Source organism: Medicago truncatula, chromosome 2 (assembly GCF_003473485.1).
Source record: "Medicago truncatula cultivar Jemalong A17 chromosome 2, MtrunA17r5.0-ANR, whole genome shotgun sequence".
NCBI lineage: Eukaryota > Viridiplantae > Streptophyta > Magnoliopsida > Fabales > Fabaceae > Medicago > Medicago truncatula.
In genome coordinates, this window is record NC_053043.1 from 7,304,682 (window position 1) to 7,317,966 (window position 13,285).

A 13,285-nucleotide genomic window follows, 5' to 3' on the forward strand; every position below is an offset into this window, starting at 1 on the left:
CGCTTATGATTATCACATGAAGTACTTAATAAAGCAAGGTAATAGATTTCTTTATTCTCGTGGATGGACTTGGGTTCGAGAAACTCTTAACACTAGGGGTGAAAGTTATAACATGTTTAGGATGGAATCTCATGCCATATTGAAACTTGAAAATTTATTGGTGAGTAAAAGATGGTTACATCCATCTAAAGAAATGACATCATTGGAGGCACTTGTTATGTTCCTTTGGACTTGCGCACATAGTGAAACTAATCGAAATGTTCAGAATAAATTCGGAAAATCAGGAGAGACTGTGAGTAGAAAGTTTGGGGAAGTTTTGGAAAGTTTATGTTTATTAGCAAAGGAAATTGTAAGGCCTCCGGATTTTAACTTCGCAGAAACTCCCTCTAAGATAAAAAATGATCGTAGGTATTGGCCTCATTTTGAAGGGTGCATTGGTGCAATAGATGGAACACATATTCCAGCCATTGTTCCTACTAAAGATCAAATTCGTTATATTGGTAGAAAATGATTTCCAACACAAAATGTCATGTTAGTGTGCAACTTAGACATGTTATTCACTTTTGTTGTTGTTGGTTGGCCCGGTACTGCACATGACACTCGTATTCTTTCATCTGTGATTGAAGAAATGAAAAGTGTGTTCCCACATCCTTCTGAAGGTACGCATAATTTCATTTTATAATAAATTTCAAAACACGTGTATCTTTAAATTTAAGTTTACACATAAACTAACAATAAATTATATATTTTTTAGGAAAATATTATTTGGTTGATCCTAGATATCCAAACATGAAAGGGTACCTTTCACCATACAAAGGTGAAAGATATCACGTTCCTGATTTTAGAGATGGTAGTCAAGCAGAAGGTATCCATGAAGTGTTCAACCATGCACATTCTTCATTGAGAAATGTCATTGAAAGAACAATTGAAGTTTGGAAAAAAAGGTGGCATATCTTATGTGATATGCGACCATTTTCACTAATCAAACAACAAAAGATCATAGTTGCAACAACAGCACTCCACAACTTTATTCGAATGTGTGGAGTTGAAGATGAAGAGTTTAATAAATGTGATGTTATCTCTGAATATATGATTGAGCATGACGAAGAAAGCAATATAAATGAAGAAATCAGTTCATATAATCCAGAAAGAGTGCAAGATGGAGGCTACATGAATAAAGTTAGAAATCAAATAGGAGTTGCGTTGATGGAGAGTAGAAATGTTTGAGTTTGTAATGATTTATGTCTTTTTTTAAATAAAAAAAAGATGATTATTGTTTTTAATTTTCCAAACTACTTTGATATTATTTATGTTATTATTTGAGCCTCCTTAAATTATTTCTCCTATTCAAATATTTAACAAGTCGTTTATATGATGATACAAATTTGTATTCATGTTACACAAAATAAACGTCATTGAGTAAATATAGTATTGGTAAAAATATATCTTTTATATTTTAAACATTTTTTCTCTTCAAAAAATATTTTAGACATTTTTTTATTTATTATGTTAATTCATAATGAATTCAAAGTTTTTTTATTTATAGACAATGCATAAATATATGCAAGGTCCCGGGTTCGAACCCCAGACACCACCAAAAAATAATAAATTCAAAGTTTTGTACAATATTTTGCCAAACAGCTTTTAACTCAAAAATAACTTTAGAACTAACAAAAAATAAAGAAACCAAACAGCTTTAGCTTTTTTCTTAAAGAGCTGACCAGACGGTACTTGTCTCACTAACCTTTTTGGTTCCTATTTTCCTTTTTATTGGTAATTGATTCGGTTTTCCGTTTGTGCAATACGTGCGTCTTGATTTTAAAGATTCTAACATAAAAGGATTGGCTTCCTATTTTCTCGATTACTTGATGTTTTACTTTTTTGATAAAATGAAACTGGTCTTTTTGTCTGAGATTGTGGGCAAGTTCATACTCTTATTGATGTTAATTTTTTCATTTGAAACCAGAACCAAGTCTACTCAAGAATAGAAGTTATAGATGTTGGGTTTTGCAAAAAAAGGATGGTGGAGAATACAAAAGGTGGTGAAGAATCTGTGAAGCATAAGTTTTGCCATGAGACCGGATTTAAAATTTGATGGCAATGCATGAATGCACTTTAACAAGAACTCACAATCCAAGAGAAATCTTTCTAGTATGTTTAAGATAGTATTTATTTTTTTGTATTTGACATACTATCGTTCTTGATTTGTTTAGCTTCTTTTACTGTTTAGGAGATTCATATGTTTGAATTTTTTCGGGACCATGCGTTTTATTCTTGTTTGCTAAATTTGGAGAGCATGGTATGATATGGATTAGAGTCTCGTGTATTCTATTCAACTATTTTGTTACAAAGCTGTGTGTTATGTTGCCAATCTATGGGTTTTATTTGTTGTCTTGCCTCTTTTTCTATGCTCTGCATGTTTTCATTGCGGAATCAATCTAACAATATTGCTTCTGTCACATCTTTGGTTAGTATATTTCAAAGTAGTAGAGAACACTTCAAAATTTGTGCATTTGACAGTAAGTACAATACTATAATGTTGTTTCCTTGAGAAGTAGCTTGAGAATACATAAAGCACGGATGAAGTAGAATATGGATCGAGTAAGTAGCTTGTAGGCAGAATATGGATTTTTTTATTTAAACCCTCTTGTTTAAACTAGTGAGCTACTAAAACATTAACTTGTTTAAACTTTTGTGTTTAAATGCTTCGTATTCAATTGTTCCTGTGCAATAAACACTTCTTGTTCAAAGTTTGCTGCATATCAACATTTTTGTTATGGTTTTTTTATCTGTTGTAGACTAGTTACCATAGTTTTTACTTTTAATCTTTTGGATATGTTTTTTTTCCAATTTGTGGGTTAAGTACACTTTGTAATTCTCTCGTTATGTATGAAATTTTGATGTCAAAAACAAATAAATAAACCAAGTTTTGAAACTTCAGCACTAACAAATAAATCGTCATACTACTTCAGTCCTTCACGGACAATGACCTAAAGATTAAAAACAGATGCACATTAAAACAGAATATAAAGATAGGAGAAAAAGAATAACTATGTGACGTTATTACATATCGAATCTCTAAAAACTGAAATATAAAATCTGCAGTTAGAAACAGCAGATAAAGATGACTTACATGCTTCTTCACGAGATTTCCAAACAATAAAGATGACTCACATGCTTCTTCACACAAGATTTTCATACCCAAGAATACAGAATCCTCTTTAGTCAAACACAGCATGCATTCATCAGCACAATCACTGCTTCAGCAATTAATGTCTGTGAGCCGTTGAAAGCTGAGTCAAATGCGGCATCATCGCCATCATCATTGGACACTTCACATAGTGATTGTCCTACTAGCTCAAAATGTTCATCAGAGATTGACATACAGGAAGGCATGTCAGGAATGGCTTAAAGCATCAATTGGATTTCAACTTTCTTAGAAACAGTCACAAACAGAAAATAGTTGAGTCTTATTTATCAATATAGGATGATATACATTATTTTTGTTTCTAAGTTTAGCAGGAGTGAATTATCATTTAAAAGATCAGTTAATGTTCTTTGACTGTAAGAGAGGATTGTTGTGTTTTTACAACCATACAAGCAAAGGTTTATGGATTTCTCAATTTATTGCCTCAGGCTTATGCATGTTGTTTTCTTGGCCTTTCTAGGATGCAGTTGTTAAATTTTGCCTCATTTTACCTTCCATGTAATATTGCCACATTTTACCTGGCAAATAATTCATAATATTGTAAAGGTTTATATATGAAGATTATAGTCTCTGAAAGATTTTTTGTTTAGATTCAACCATGCAAATTTAAAAACCGTTGCTTTTAGTTCTTGACGTCGTATGTGGCCCAATAAAATCACATCACGCAGTACAATAAGCTGATGCTTTGGGTTAAAAGCAACCAATTTTTGAATTTGCAGAGAATAAATCCAAACAAAAAATCCTACAGGAATAAAGCCAAAAAACTTCATAATTGTAGAGATTAAAATCATATGTAAACCTCTTGTAAATTATTAGTCATTTTACTTGGAAAATGCATGTTGTTAGCAAACATTTCAAATAATGTGACAAAATCAAAGTGAAAAAAAAAAGCTTGTGTATTGTTGGAAATGCGATAATAATCTTTATGATTATAATTAATTTTGAAATAAAGTGATTGTGTTTGTATGTTTTTATTTTCAAAGTAAGTTTGCAATAAAACTTACGTGTACATCTTTTTTAGGTGTTAACCTTCGGGTTCATAGAGAAAATTATTCTTATTAATTTAGAGTTTTGTTGAGTCGATGAGTAAAATTTGTTTAATAATTGTTTTTACCAAGAGTCAAACTCAGTTTCTCCTACGATTCGTCTTATTTTCTTTCTTCTTTTTTTCTTCCTAATAGTTCGTCTTATTTTCCAACACAATTAAAACTTTTAATTTTTTTTTTATCACTTATTCCCGTCTATTTATCACTTTTAAGTATCAAAATTGTTATCCTAACCTCATACGGACACAAATTAACATGCAAGATATATAGTACTTTTGGCTAGGGGTAGTTGGCTGAAGTTGAATCGGTTGATGATTGCTCAATAGACCCTTCAAATTGCTCAATCCATTAAGTCATAACTTCCAATCAGGTTAGTTTGTATGTGAACTTTGATGCGGCCGTGTAACTCCCTCCCGATCAATTTTTTTTTTTAGAAATGTGAACAATTTTAAGGGTCTATTTAGCAGCCATCAAATTGTTTTAAGGGGGCAAGTTAGGCAGGTCGGTTCACAAGCTAAAATGAATTTCTTTGGGCTCACGCAACAAATCAAAATGATCCAATTACATGAATGCTGAATGTGTAACGTGAGTGAGAAGATAGTATCTCATTCTCAGTAATAATTAACCTGATTTTGAGGATTCAGGTCATGACGTGTCACTTAAACACAGCACCAACCAAATCTGGAACCAACAACCTAGGACTGCTCACACACTCACTCAAACATCGATTTGTTTAGATCTCTCTCTCTTTGTTTTGTTCCATTTTTTTTTTCTTTTCATTTCTAGGGTTTCAATTTCAATGGCTTCTCTTGCATTCTTCAGAAAACCCCTTCTTCTATCTTTCAATTTCATATCTCATGCCACTTCTTCCATTAACAACAATGCATCTTCTCTTGCTTCTCTCCAGAGATCCATGGCCACGGCCACCTTCGAACGGACGTAATAATAATAATATTAAAACCCTTACTTCATTTCTTATTACCTACGTTACTTGTCATTGATATGCTTATATAACTTGCATGCATGCAATTATCGTACACATTAACAAATTAGGTTTATTTTATTTATGTTTTATTATATAGCAGTGACACTTTAAATTGAATGCATGTTTAGTGTTTGACATATGGTTTTAAATTGCGGTTGCAGATGCGGACCGCAATTTAAAACCATGCTTCCACCCATGGGTCTACATCCGATCAATTTTATTAAATTATTACAAGTGCCAATATGTTTGTATCGTTTTCATTGTTTTGCGTCGGTGATCATAGGGTATGGAAGATGCTAGCTATTTAAGTGACAAATTGTTTCCTTTCTATTGTTTTTCTTTTGTAGAAAGCCCCATGTTAATGTTGGCACTATTGGTCATGTGGATCATGGAAAAACCACACTAACTGCTGCAATTACAAAGGTTTTGGCATTAAATTTGTGTGACTCAGTTTAGGTTTTTGTGCTCCACAATACTTGATTGATTTTGTGGAACAGGTACTAGCTGGTGAAGGTAAAGCCAAGGCCATTGCTTTTGATGACATCGACAAGGCTCCCGAGGAAAAGGCGAGAGGAATTACTATTGCTACAGTAAGACTTGGTTCCTTTTCTCTATTTTTATTATTTTTTAAATTCATACTCAAATCATGCATTTTGTAATAATCTCCTAGTGGAGATTTCATAAACTTTCTCTTGAGATTATCATAAGACTTATCTTGCTGATTGTTCTTGCAGGCTCATGTTGAGTATGAGACAGAAAAGAGGCATTATGCCCATGTTGATTGCCCAGGGCATGCAGACTATGTCAAGGTAACAACCTTGATGATCAGGCGTATAGTGCCATAGTTTGAGATGGATTATTAGTTTTGATTTTGCATTGTAAATTATGCATCTTTTCTTCTATAGTGATAATGCATTACATTACTTTGGAGATTGTACGATTTAATTTGTGCTTAATTAATGCTCGTGAGTCTTGTCCTTATTTTTAGTTTGTACGGTGAAATTACAGAACATGATAACTGGAGCTGCACAAATGGATGGTGGAATTCTTGTGGTTTCTGCTGCAGATGGCCCAATGCCTCAAACAAAGGAGCATATACTCCTTGCTCGTCAGGTTCCTAGTTCATTTTTTGTTAATTTGTAAGAGCAAGTTCTTATAAACTTACCAAAACCATAAGACCATAAATTTCTCTTTGAAGGTTGGTGTGCCATCACTGGTCTGCTTTCTAAATAAAGTAGATGTTGTTGATGATCCAGATTTACTTGAACTTGTTGAAATGGAGCTTCGCGGTATAAACTTGTCACCTCGTAGTCTTACTTTTATTTGAATGAGAAGAAAAAAATTTAAAACTTTTTGCTAATGTATGTGCATCATTTTGCAAACAACTTTTTTTGCAGAACTACTTACTTTCTACAAATTTCCTGGAGATGAGATTCCAATTGTGAGAGGTTCAGCTCTGCATGCCTTGCAAGGGACTAATTATGAACTTGGAAAGAAAGCTATCTTGGAACTAATGGATGCTGTGGACGAATACATTTCTGAACCCGTGCGACAGCTTGACAAACCTTTTTTAATGCCAATAGAAGATATTTTCTCTATTCAGGTAAGTAGAAATATCATACCTTGAACAAAATTATTCTCATTCATGATGCCATGCTACATTCTGTTCTGTATTTACTCCTCCACATATGTTGTGAACTTCCTGATGTTCCATCCACTATCTATGGTTCATGTGAAGGGGCGTGGAACTGTTGCCACTGGTCGTGTTGAACAAGGTACTATCAAAGTTGGTGAAGAGGTTGAGATACTAGGATTGAAACAGGTACACATAAAATTAAATGTCTTATAGTTTTTTGCTTTATGGTTTATGTATTTGTATTTATCAGGCTTTTATGTGCAGGGTGAACCTTTGAAGACTACTGTAACTAGTGTGGAAACATTTAAGAAAACTATGGATAAAGGAGAAGTCAGTAAAATCATATAACCTTTACTATCCTCTACTTTTTTTTTTTCCTCGCTATTTGGACTAGTGGATAATTATTATGTGTCCATTTTTAGGGTGGTGATAATGTAGGACTTCTTCTACGAGGTCTTAAGCGTGGTGATGTGCAGAGGGGAATGGTGAGTGAAACTGATTCTGATTCAAAATGCAATTTACCATTTCATTTTATGAAAATGAACCAATTTTTCCTTCTCCTTTTTTAAAACCTTCTTTTGATGAAAATTATAGGTTATCGCCAAGCCTGGTACATTGAAAACATATAAGAAGTTTGAAGCAGAAATTTATGTCCTCTCAAAAGATGAAGGTGGCCGTCATACTGCATTTTTCTCTAACTATATGCCTCAATTTTACCTGAAGACTGCAGACATTACCGGAAAGGTTCAATTACCTGACGATGTCAAGATGGTTATGCCTGGTGATAATGTGACTGCAACTTTTGAGCTGATGTTACCTTTTCCTCTTGAACAAGGTAAGTAAGCATTATCTATGATGGATCACAGAATGCTTACGGAAAAAGTTCTACGTTATCTCATCTATCAATCAAATTAAAATTGGTGTCGTATGAGAAAGTTGGAACTGTCTATGCATTGTGTTTGTTTTTTTAGTTTTTATTTATTTTGATGTCATATGTCCAACATTTTTTGGGTGCGACCACAATCCACAATATAATCATATAACAATCATTTAATTATTAACAGGACAAAAATTTGCTTTTAGAGAAGGAGGCCGGACAGTTGGACAAGGAGTTGTCTCCAAAGTGCTTTCCTAGAATCGTGATCTTGAGTCCACAAAGTTTTTGTCCAGTAATTTGTAATTAAGTCGCGAATAGGGATTGAGACCAGCATGCAGAGAGGAATCTATAATTCGACTATTTTTGACACTTGATGTGTCGGTTCCATTTGAATATGTTTGTTTTATCTGTCTGAGAATTATAATAGTAGATTTAGATATTTGGATAAGGGTTAAATTCTCTTAGATTCAGTTAATAATGCCAAATTTTCTTTGGTGCGATGTTAGAATAATTTCATTTGTTGCCTTGATCATAGTATAAGCAAAAAATGTCAAATTGATAGTATATTTTGAATTTCAACGCTGGAAGCTATGTATTTATAAATGGAAACTATGGATAATTTAATTCAAATAATAATATTGAATTAGAACGAAAAAAAATTAAAGAATAAATTACTGAGTCAGGCTATTTTTTCAGCCCTGAAAGTTTCACACACATATGTACAGCACAATTAGATTATTACAGTGATTGCTTTGCATCAACATGGATTATTGATCTTGCAATAATGTACTCTTTGATTATTTTACTTGTCTTCCAGCAACATCAATGCTGTCTCAACCAGTGAGTGAATTGTTAGACTGTGCCGATTTAGACCGACAGTACCAGAGAAAACGTTAAAGCTTTCAAGCTCTGATGTGGTCTCTAATACACCCTCCAACACCTCTTCCATTTGAAGATCCTTAAAATTACTTATGTTTTCTTCTTTGTCTATCATCATCCAAATAGCCAGCTCAATCACAAACCTCCTTATCCTTGGAACCTTTGTTGCTGGATATTGATGTTTCTTTAGAATCTGGACTAATTTTTTAGCCAATTCAACCTCAGTGATTCCAGCTTCTTTAAACACAGTTCTTGATTCAGAAGAAGCCATGAATGTGAAAACATTTGCTGCTAGTCCAACCATCACTTCTTGTAGCTTATTCTCTTGTGACATGATTGCCTGAAGTATCTGCAAGGTTGAGGAATGGTCAAAGATGATTTTTTTTAATCATCGGTAGACATTTTGCTGAATAGAATAGAAACATAGGGTCTATTTGATAGGGTCTATTTGAATCGACTTATTTTAGCATATCTATGGACATAAGCTCTTGAAAGACCATTTGATAGAGCCTATGAAATTGTGAAGAGCTTCTAAAATGTCCATAGGCCATTTTCAGATAGTTTTCATAAGCTATCCTAGATAGCTTATGAAAACAGCTTAAAGCTTACATAACTTTACGAATCTCACATGCTTGGACTTGGTTGATAAAACTTGTAATTGTTTAATTAATAAAAATTGAAAATAACACTTACTGTTGGAGCTGCTGCTGTAACTCCCTTTAACTGGTTGAAGCATTCTGATCCACTGTAGTTGCATAAATTTCTTAGAATTCTAGCGGCACTGACACGAATCAGTGGTACTTTCAATGCTTCAATAAGCCTTTCGAGCACTCTCAACTTCAAAATCCGATGACAGTTGCTCTTGCTTTCTAATGCCAGCATTGATAAGGCCTCACCAGCAACAGTTGTTACATCTTTCTGGTTTTCAGGAATGTTTTGTCTGAAAAATATGTTGAACAATTCTTTAAGCACTCCACCTGTACCTCCAATCCTTTCTGATGCCTCATCTTCCAATGCAAGACTTGTTAAAATTTCTATGCTCAGTTTCTGTAACAAGGGGTGTTTCTCACCATGTCTTAAAATATCTCTGATATTGCTGATTGTGAAAACTACCTCAGAAATCTCTTTTCTAAGATGTTTTCCATATGTTCCTGTTGTGCTAGCCAGCATTTTCACCAGCTGCAGGGATCTCTTCACTGTTAGAATTTGTGAGGGAGTAACATTTTCATTCTTCAGCAGGCTTTCTTCTGCATGTGTGAAATCTACGATCTTTGGAAGTAGGCCTCTTGTATTTCCAATCTTTCCACAATTGTCGTGATCGTGTGCGAGCTTTTTCAGAATGAGTAGTCCTAAATGGTTAAATGTCCAGAACCCGTAATTCGGGTGATCAAATATGAGTTTCTTTTCTGCAACTTCATCAGCAGCATGCATACAATTCCTGTTAGTTTGTAGAAGAGACGATATTGATTCCATAGCTCCCGGTATCCCGGCTATGCGTAGAGAGTTCTGCTTCTTGCCTGCTAGTTTTGATAAAATCTCCGCAGCAGACATCCTAATTTCTTCCTCCTTGTGGTCTGTCCAATTCAACATCTCAACTAGTCTCTCCACCAAAGATATAGAAATTCCAATCTTTTGAAGTGTATCGTCTGAAAACCTCTCACTGTTAGCAAATTGTCGAAGAATTCTCGCTCCAATGAGCTTCTCATCAGGTGAGTTTGAGGCCAAAAGATCCATAGCAAAAGACACCATATCCATTTTCAATCCATCAAAGATACTCCCATTGACACACCTTGAATAAGCATCATAAAAGAATCTCCTGATAGAAACCATCCCTGACGGTCCTAACTCACACTCTTTGTTAACCTCATCCAATAGTTCACAGTAGCTTAATTTCCACTCCCAATAAGCCTTCTCTGTTAAGAACAACAAAGCTTCTGCAAGAGCCAATGCATAAAAGATGTCGAGAGCAGATTCGCGGTTCCTCTTATCGGTATCTCCCTTGGCAATCACTCCATAATTATGCCTGATGAGCTTTGTCGAAGACAGAACCACGCAAGCTGTTGCAGAAAGAAGCTGAAGCCAATACAGAACCTTGCTGATATGCCCTGAAATGAAAAACCATTTAGCATATGGTAAAAGTGGAACGTCTGAACTAATCCACGTCCTAGTCGTTGTCCTTGTGATTCTGTTATCCAAAAACCTCGGTACAATGACATTAGCCTCCACGGTGTCTTTTCTGTGCTTCTTTACGGCGGCATTAATAGGTCTGCAAAGATTCTTTATACTTTGAAGAATGGAATTTGAACTTGATCTCAGCATCCGAAAACTATGCATTCCTGACTCAGTAATAGACCATGTGGCTTGGTGCTGCCACTCAAGCTCATGACTCCTGCTGAAAATCCGTGTCCCTTCAATCAAGAGTATGATTGTGATGAACCAAAAGTCTGTTTTGTCTAAGGTAATGGCGAAACCACCGAGAAGGACAACAGTCGCCCATATAAAACCAAGAGTTCCCAAACCAGTTGCTGCTTTTTCAAGCACGGCAAGGCGCAGAGCAAAGAGAGTAAGTTTCTTTTCCGGTGCTCTAACTGTTGTTGAAGACTCATTAGAATCTTCTTTATCACCTTCACCACTATCTCTCTTCTCTAGACTGCTAAGGCCACGACGAGGCTCAAACATTGTGGCGCATTTGCTCGTTGTCTCGCTTAGCCTCCTAAGTTCACCAACTTCTAGATGAATGCTTCCTCCTCCTTCTCCATCTACACAAATCTTATGATCCATGATGATGATGATATTATATATGTTGTTTGAAACTCAATGTAAATGTTTGTGGTACTATCTATGAAAAAAGACAAAGGGTGAGTGTTTGTGGAAATTTAATGAAGATAGGTTTTTTATTTATAAGTAGAAAAATAGAATTGAAAGAATTAGAATGGAGAGCTTAGAGGGCACGCTTATTATGTGGCATATTAATTGGTTATGCTTTGCTAGCAATTTTAGTAACTTGGGGAAAGGGTTAACTTCTTTCACTATCTCTTCTTGACTTGTGAAGCTTAATTGCTTTCTTTTTCTAGAAAGTTTCTTGTTAGCTTCCAAAAAGGTAGAGTATGTAAGTCAGTAGCTTGTCGTCTTTATCTATTAATGGCTAGATTAATGCTCAAGTGGATTTCTCATATGCAACACAACACTTGTGTATTATTGGATTGGAGGATCTTTTATCTCCAAAGTAGTTACAAGACAAATATTTTGTTTGTTAACCATTTCCCTCTTTTACTCTTTTAGTCACTTTATTGACATAAAGTATATGTTGATTTTGTCGAAGACTAATCTTTACATGAGAACTTGATTGATCATATTTAGTGGAATCTTCCTTTCCAAATACATTTTTTCATCGACAAATATGATATATTGCTTAAGAGATCTAAATTTAGTCATACATGCATAAAAATCATTAAAACCACATATTGCAAGTCTTAATATATTGAACGCTTTATTTGTTTGTATTTTTATTTTTATTCAAGGACAATAGCACTAGTTAGTTAATTTCTGAATAACAATAGAATTAAGAACATTACCAAGGAATTGATTGAAGAGTATTTTTTTGACAGAATTAATTAAAAAATTGTTAAAATGATTTTTGGTTAAAGTACATTAAGCTTAGCAAATGATGAAGCATGTGAAATTAAAAAGAAGATTACGCCCAAAGATCACAATTTCTATTATTAGTTTCACCATATATATTTTGTTAAAATGATGTTTCTTATGGAGAAACTCTTTGTCGCTTGGAGTGCACGATTGGGCTGTGAATCATATGATATGATACAAAAAATAATTTATGAAAAATGAGCTGCTGATGCCATAGCTTATGGCTTATTACGTTGCTCATGCGTGCTGTCCATGATTTTATTCAATAAAAAAATGTGAATATTTGTTGTAGTCATCTATAACATAGAGCCTTAATTTCGATCAATACAAGGCATTAATCATTTGGAACATAGCCAGGTGGTCATGGCCATTCATTTTGATCACTTAACAATGAAATAACAATTAATTAGTCATTAGCAAAATAGTACGGTTCATAATCGATACTATTATTCCTGAAAAGGGAAAGACAGAGATAGCTCTATATTGACTCAATGACTCCTATGAGCAAAATTATAAGGTGTACGTTAATAAATTGGGGTCTCTGTCATTGTCAATGCTTCTTTCATTTTCGTTTCTGGGTCCCAGAAAGCGTAGGCAACATGAGAAAAATGAATGAAAGACAGAATATTAAGATTAAGGCTATGGAATAAAGCAAAAGGAGAAAATAAGGACCTCACATTAATCACATCTTCATGCTTCAGGTTCCACGCATGTCATGTTGCTTGTGGTACATGCTTTTTAGTTTACGCGTACACGTAAAACTCAACCGAGTGTTTTTTTTTTGCATGTGTTTATAAAATCATACTTCATTTGGTCTATTTCAATTTTCATTTTGTTTTAATTTACGGATAACTCATGTAAAGTAAAATACAATCTTGATTTCATAAAAAAATAATTAAAATTTACGTAAGATTTAAAGCACTGTATATCAGATACGTTTTAAACAAAACGAAAACTACTTAATATGAATAAGCACAGAACAGATTATTAAAAATTATTTGATCGCAAA

At 34.0% G+C, this 13,285-nt stretch overlaps 2 protein-coding genes across 2 annotated transcripts; one reads left to right on the plus strand and one right to left on the minus strand.

Annotated features, from left to right (window-relative positions):
• Window positions 1–4,951: 4,951 nt before the first annotated feature.
• LOC11443876 (elongation factor Tu, mitochondrial) lies at window positions 4,952–8,208 on the plus strand. The gene is made up of 12 exons (XM_003594047.4): window positions 4,952–5,193; window positions 5,587–5,662; window positions 5,737–5,829; window positions 5,974–6,048; window positions 6,248–6,352; window positions 6,438–6,528; window positions 6,637–6,842; window positions 6,978–7,061; window positions 7,140–7,205; window positions 7,298–7,360; window positions 7,470–7,710; window positions 7,940–8,208. The coding sequence occupies exons 1-12, from the start codon at window positions 5,054–5,056 to the stop codon at window positions 8,008–8,010; spliced, it is 1,311 nt and encodes a 436-aa protein (XP_003594095.2). The 5' UTR covers window positions 4,952–5,053; the 3' UTR covers window positions 8,011–8,208.
• A 215-nt stretch (window positions 8,209–8,423) lies between these two features.
• On the minus strand, window positions 8,424–11,643 carry LOC11443877 (uncharacterized). The gene is made up of 2 exons (XM_003594048.4): window positions 9,325–11,643; window positions 8,424–8,980 (listed from the first exon to the last, which is right to left on the minus strand). Exons 1-2 carry the CDS (start codon window positions 11,410–11,412, stop codon window positions 8,555–8,557), a joined length of 2,514 nt encoding a protein of 837 aa, XP_003594096.1. The 5' UTR covers window positions 11,413–11,643; the 3' UTR covers window positions 8,424–8,554.
• Window positions 11,644–13,285: the final 1,642 nt, after the last annotated feature.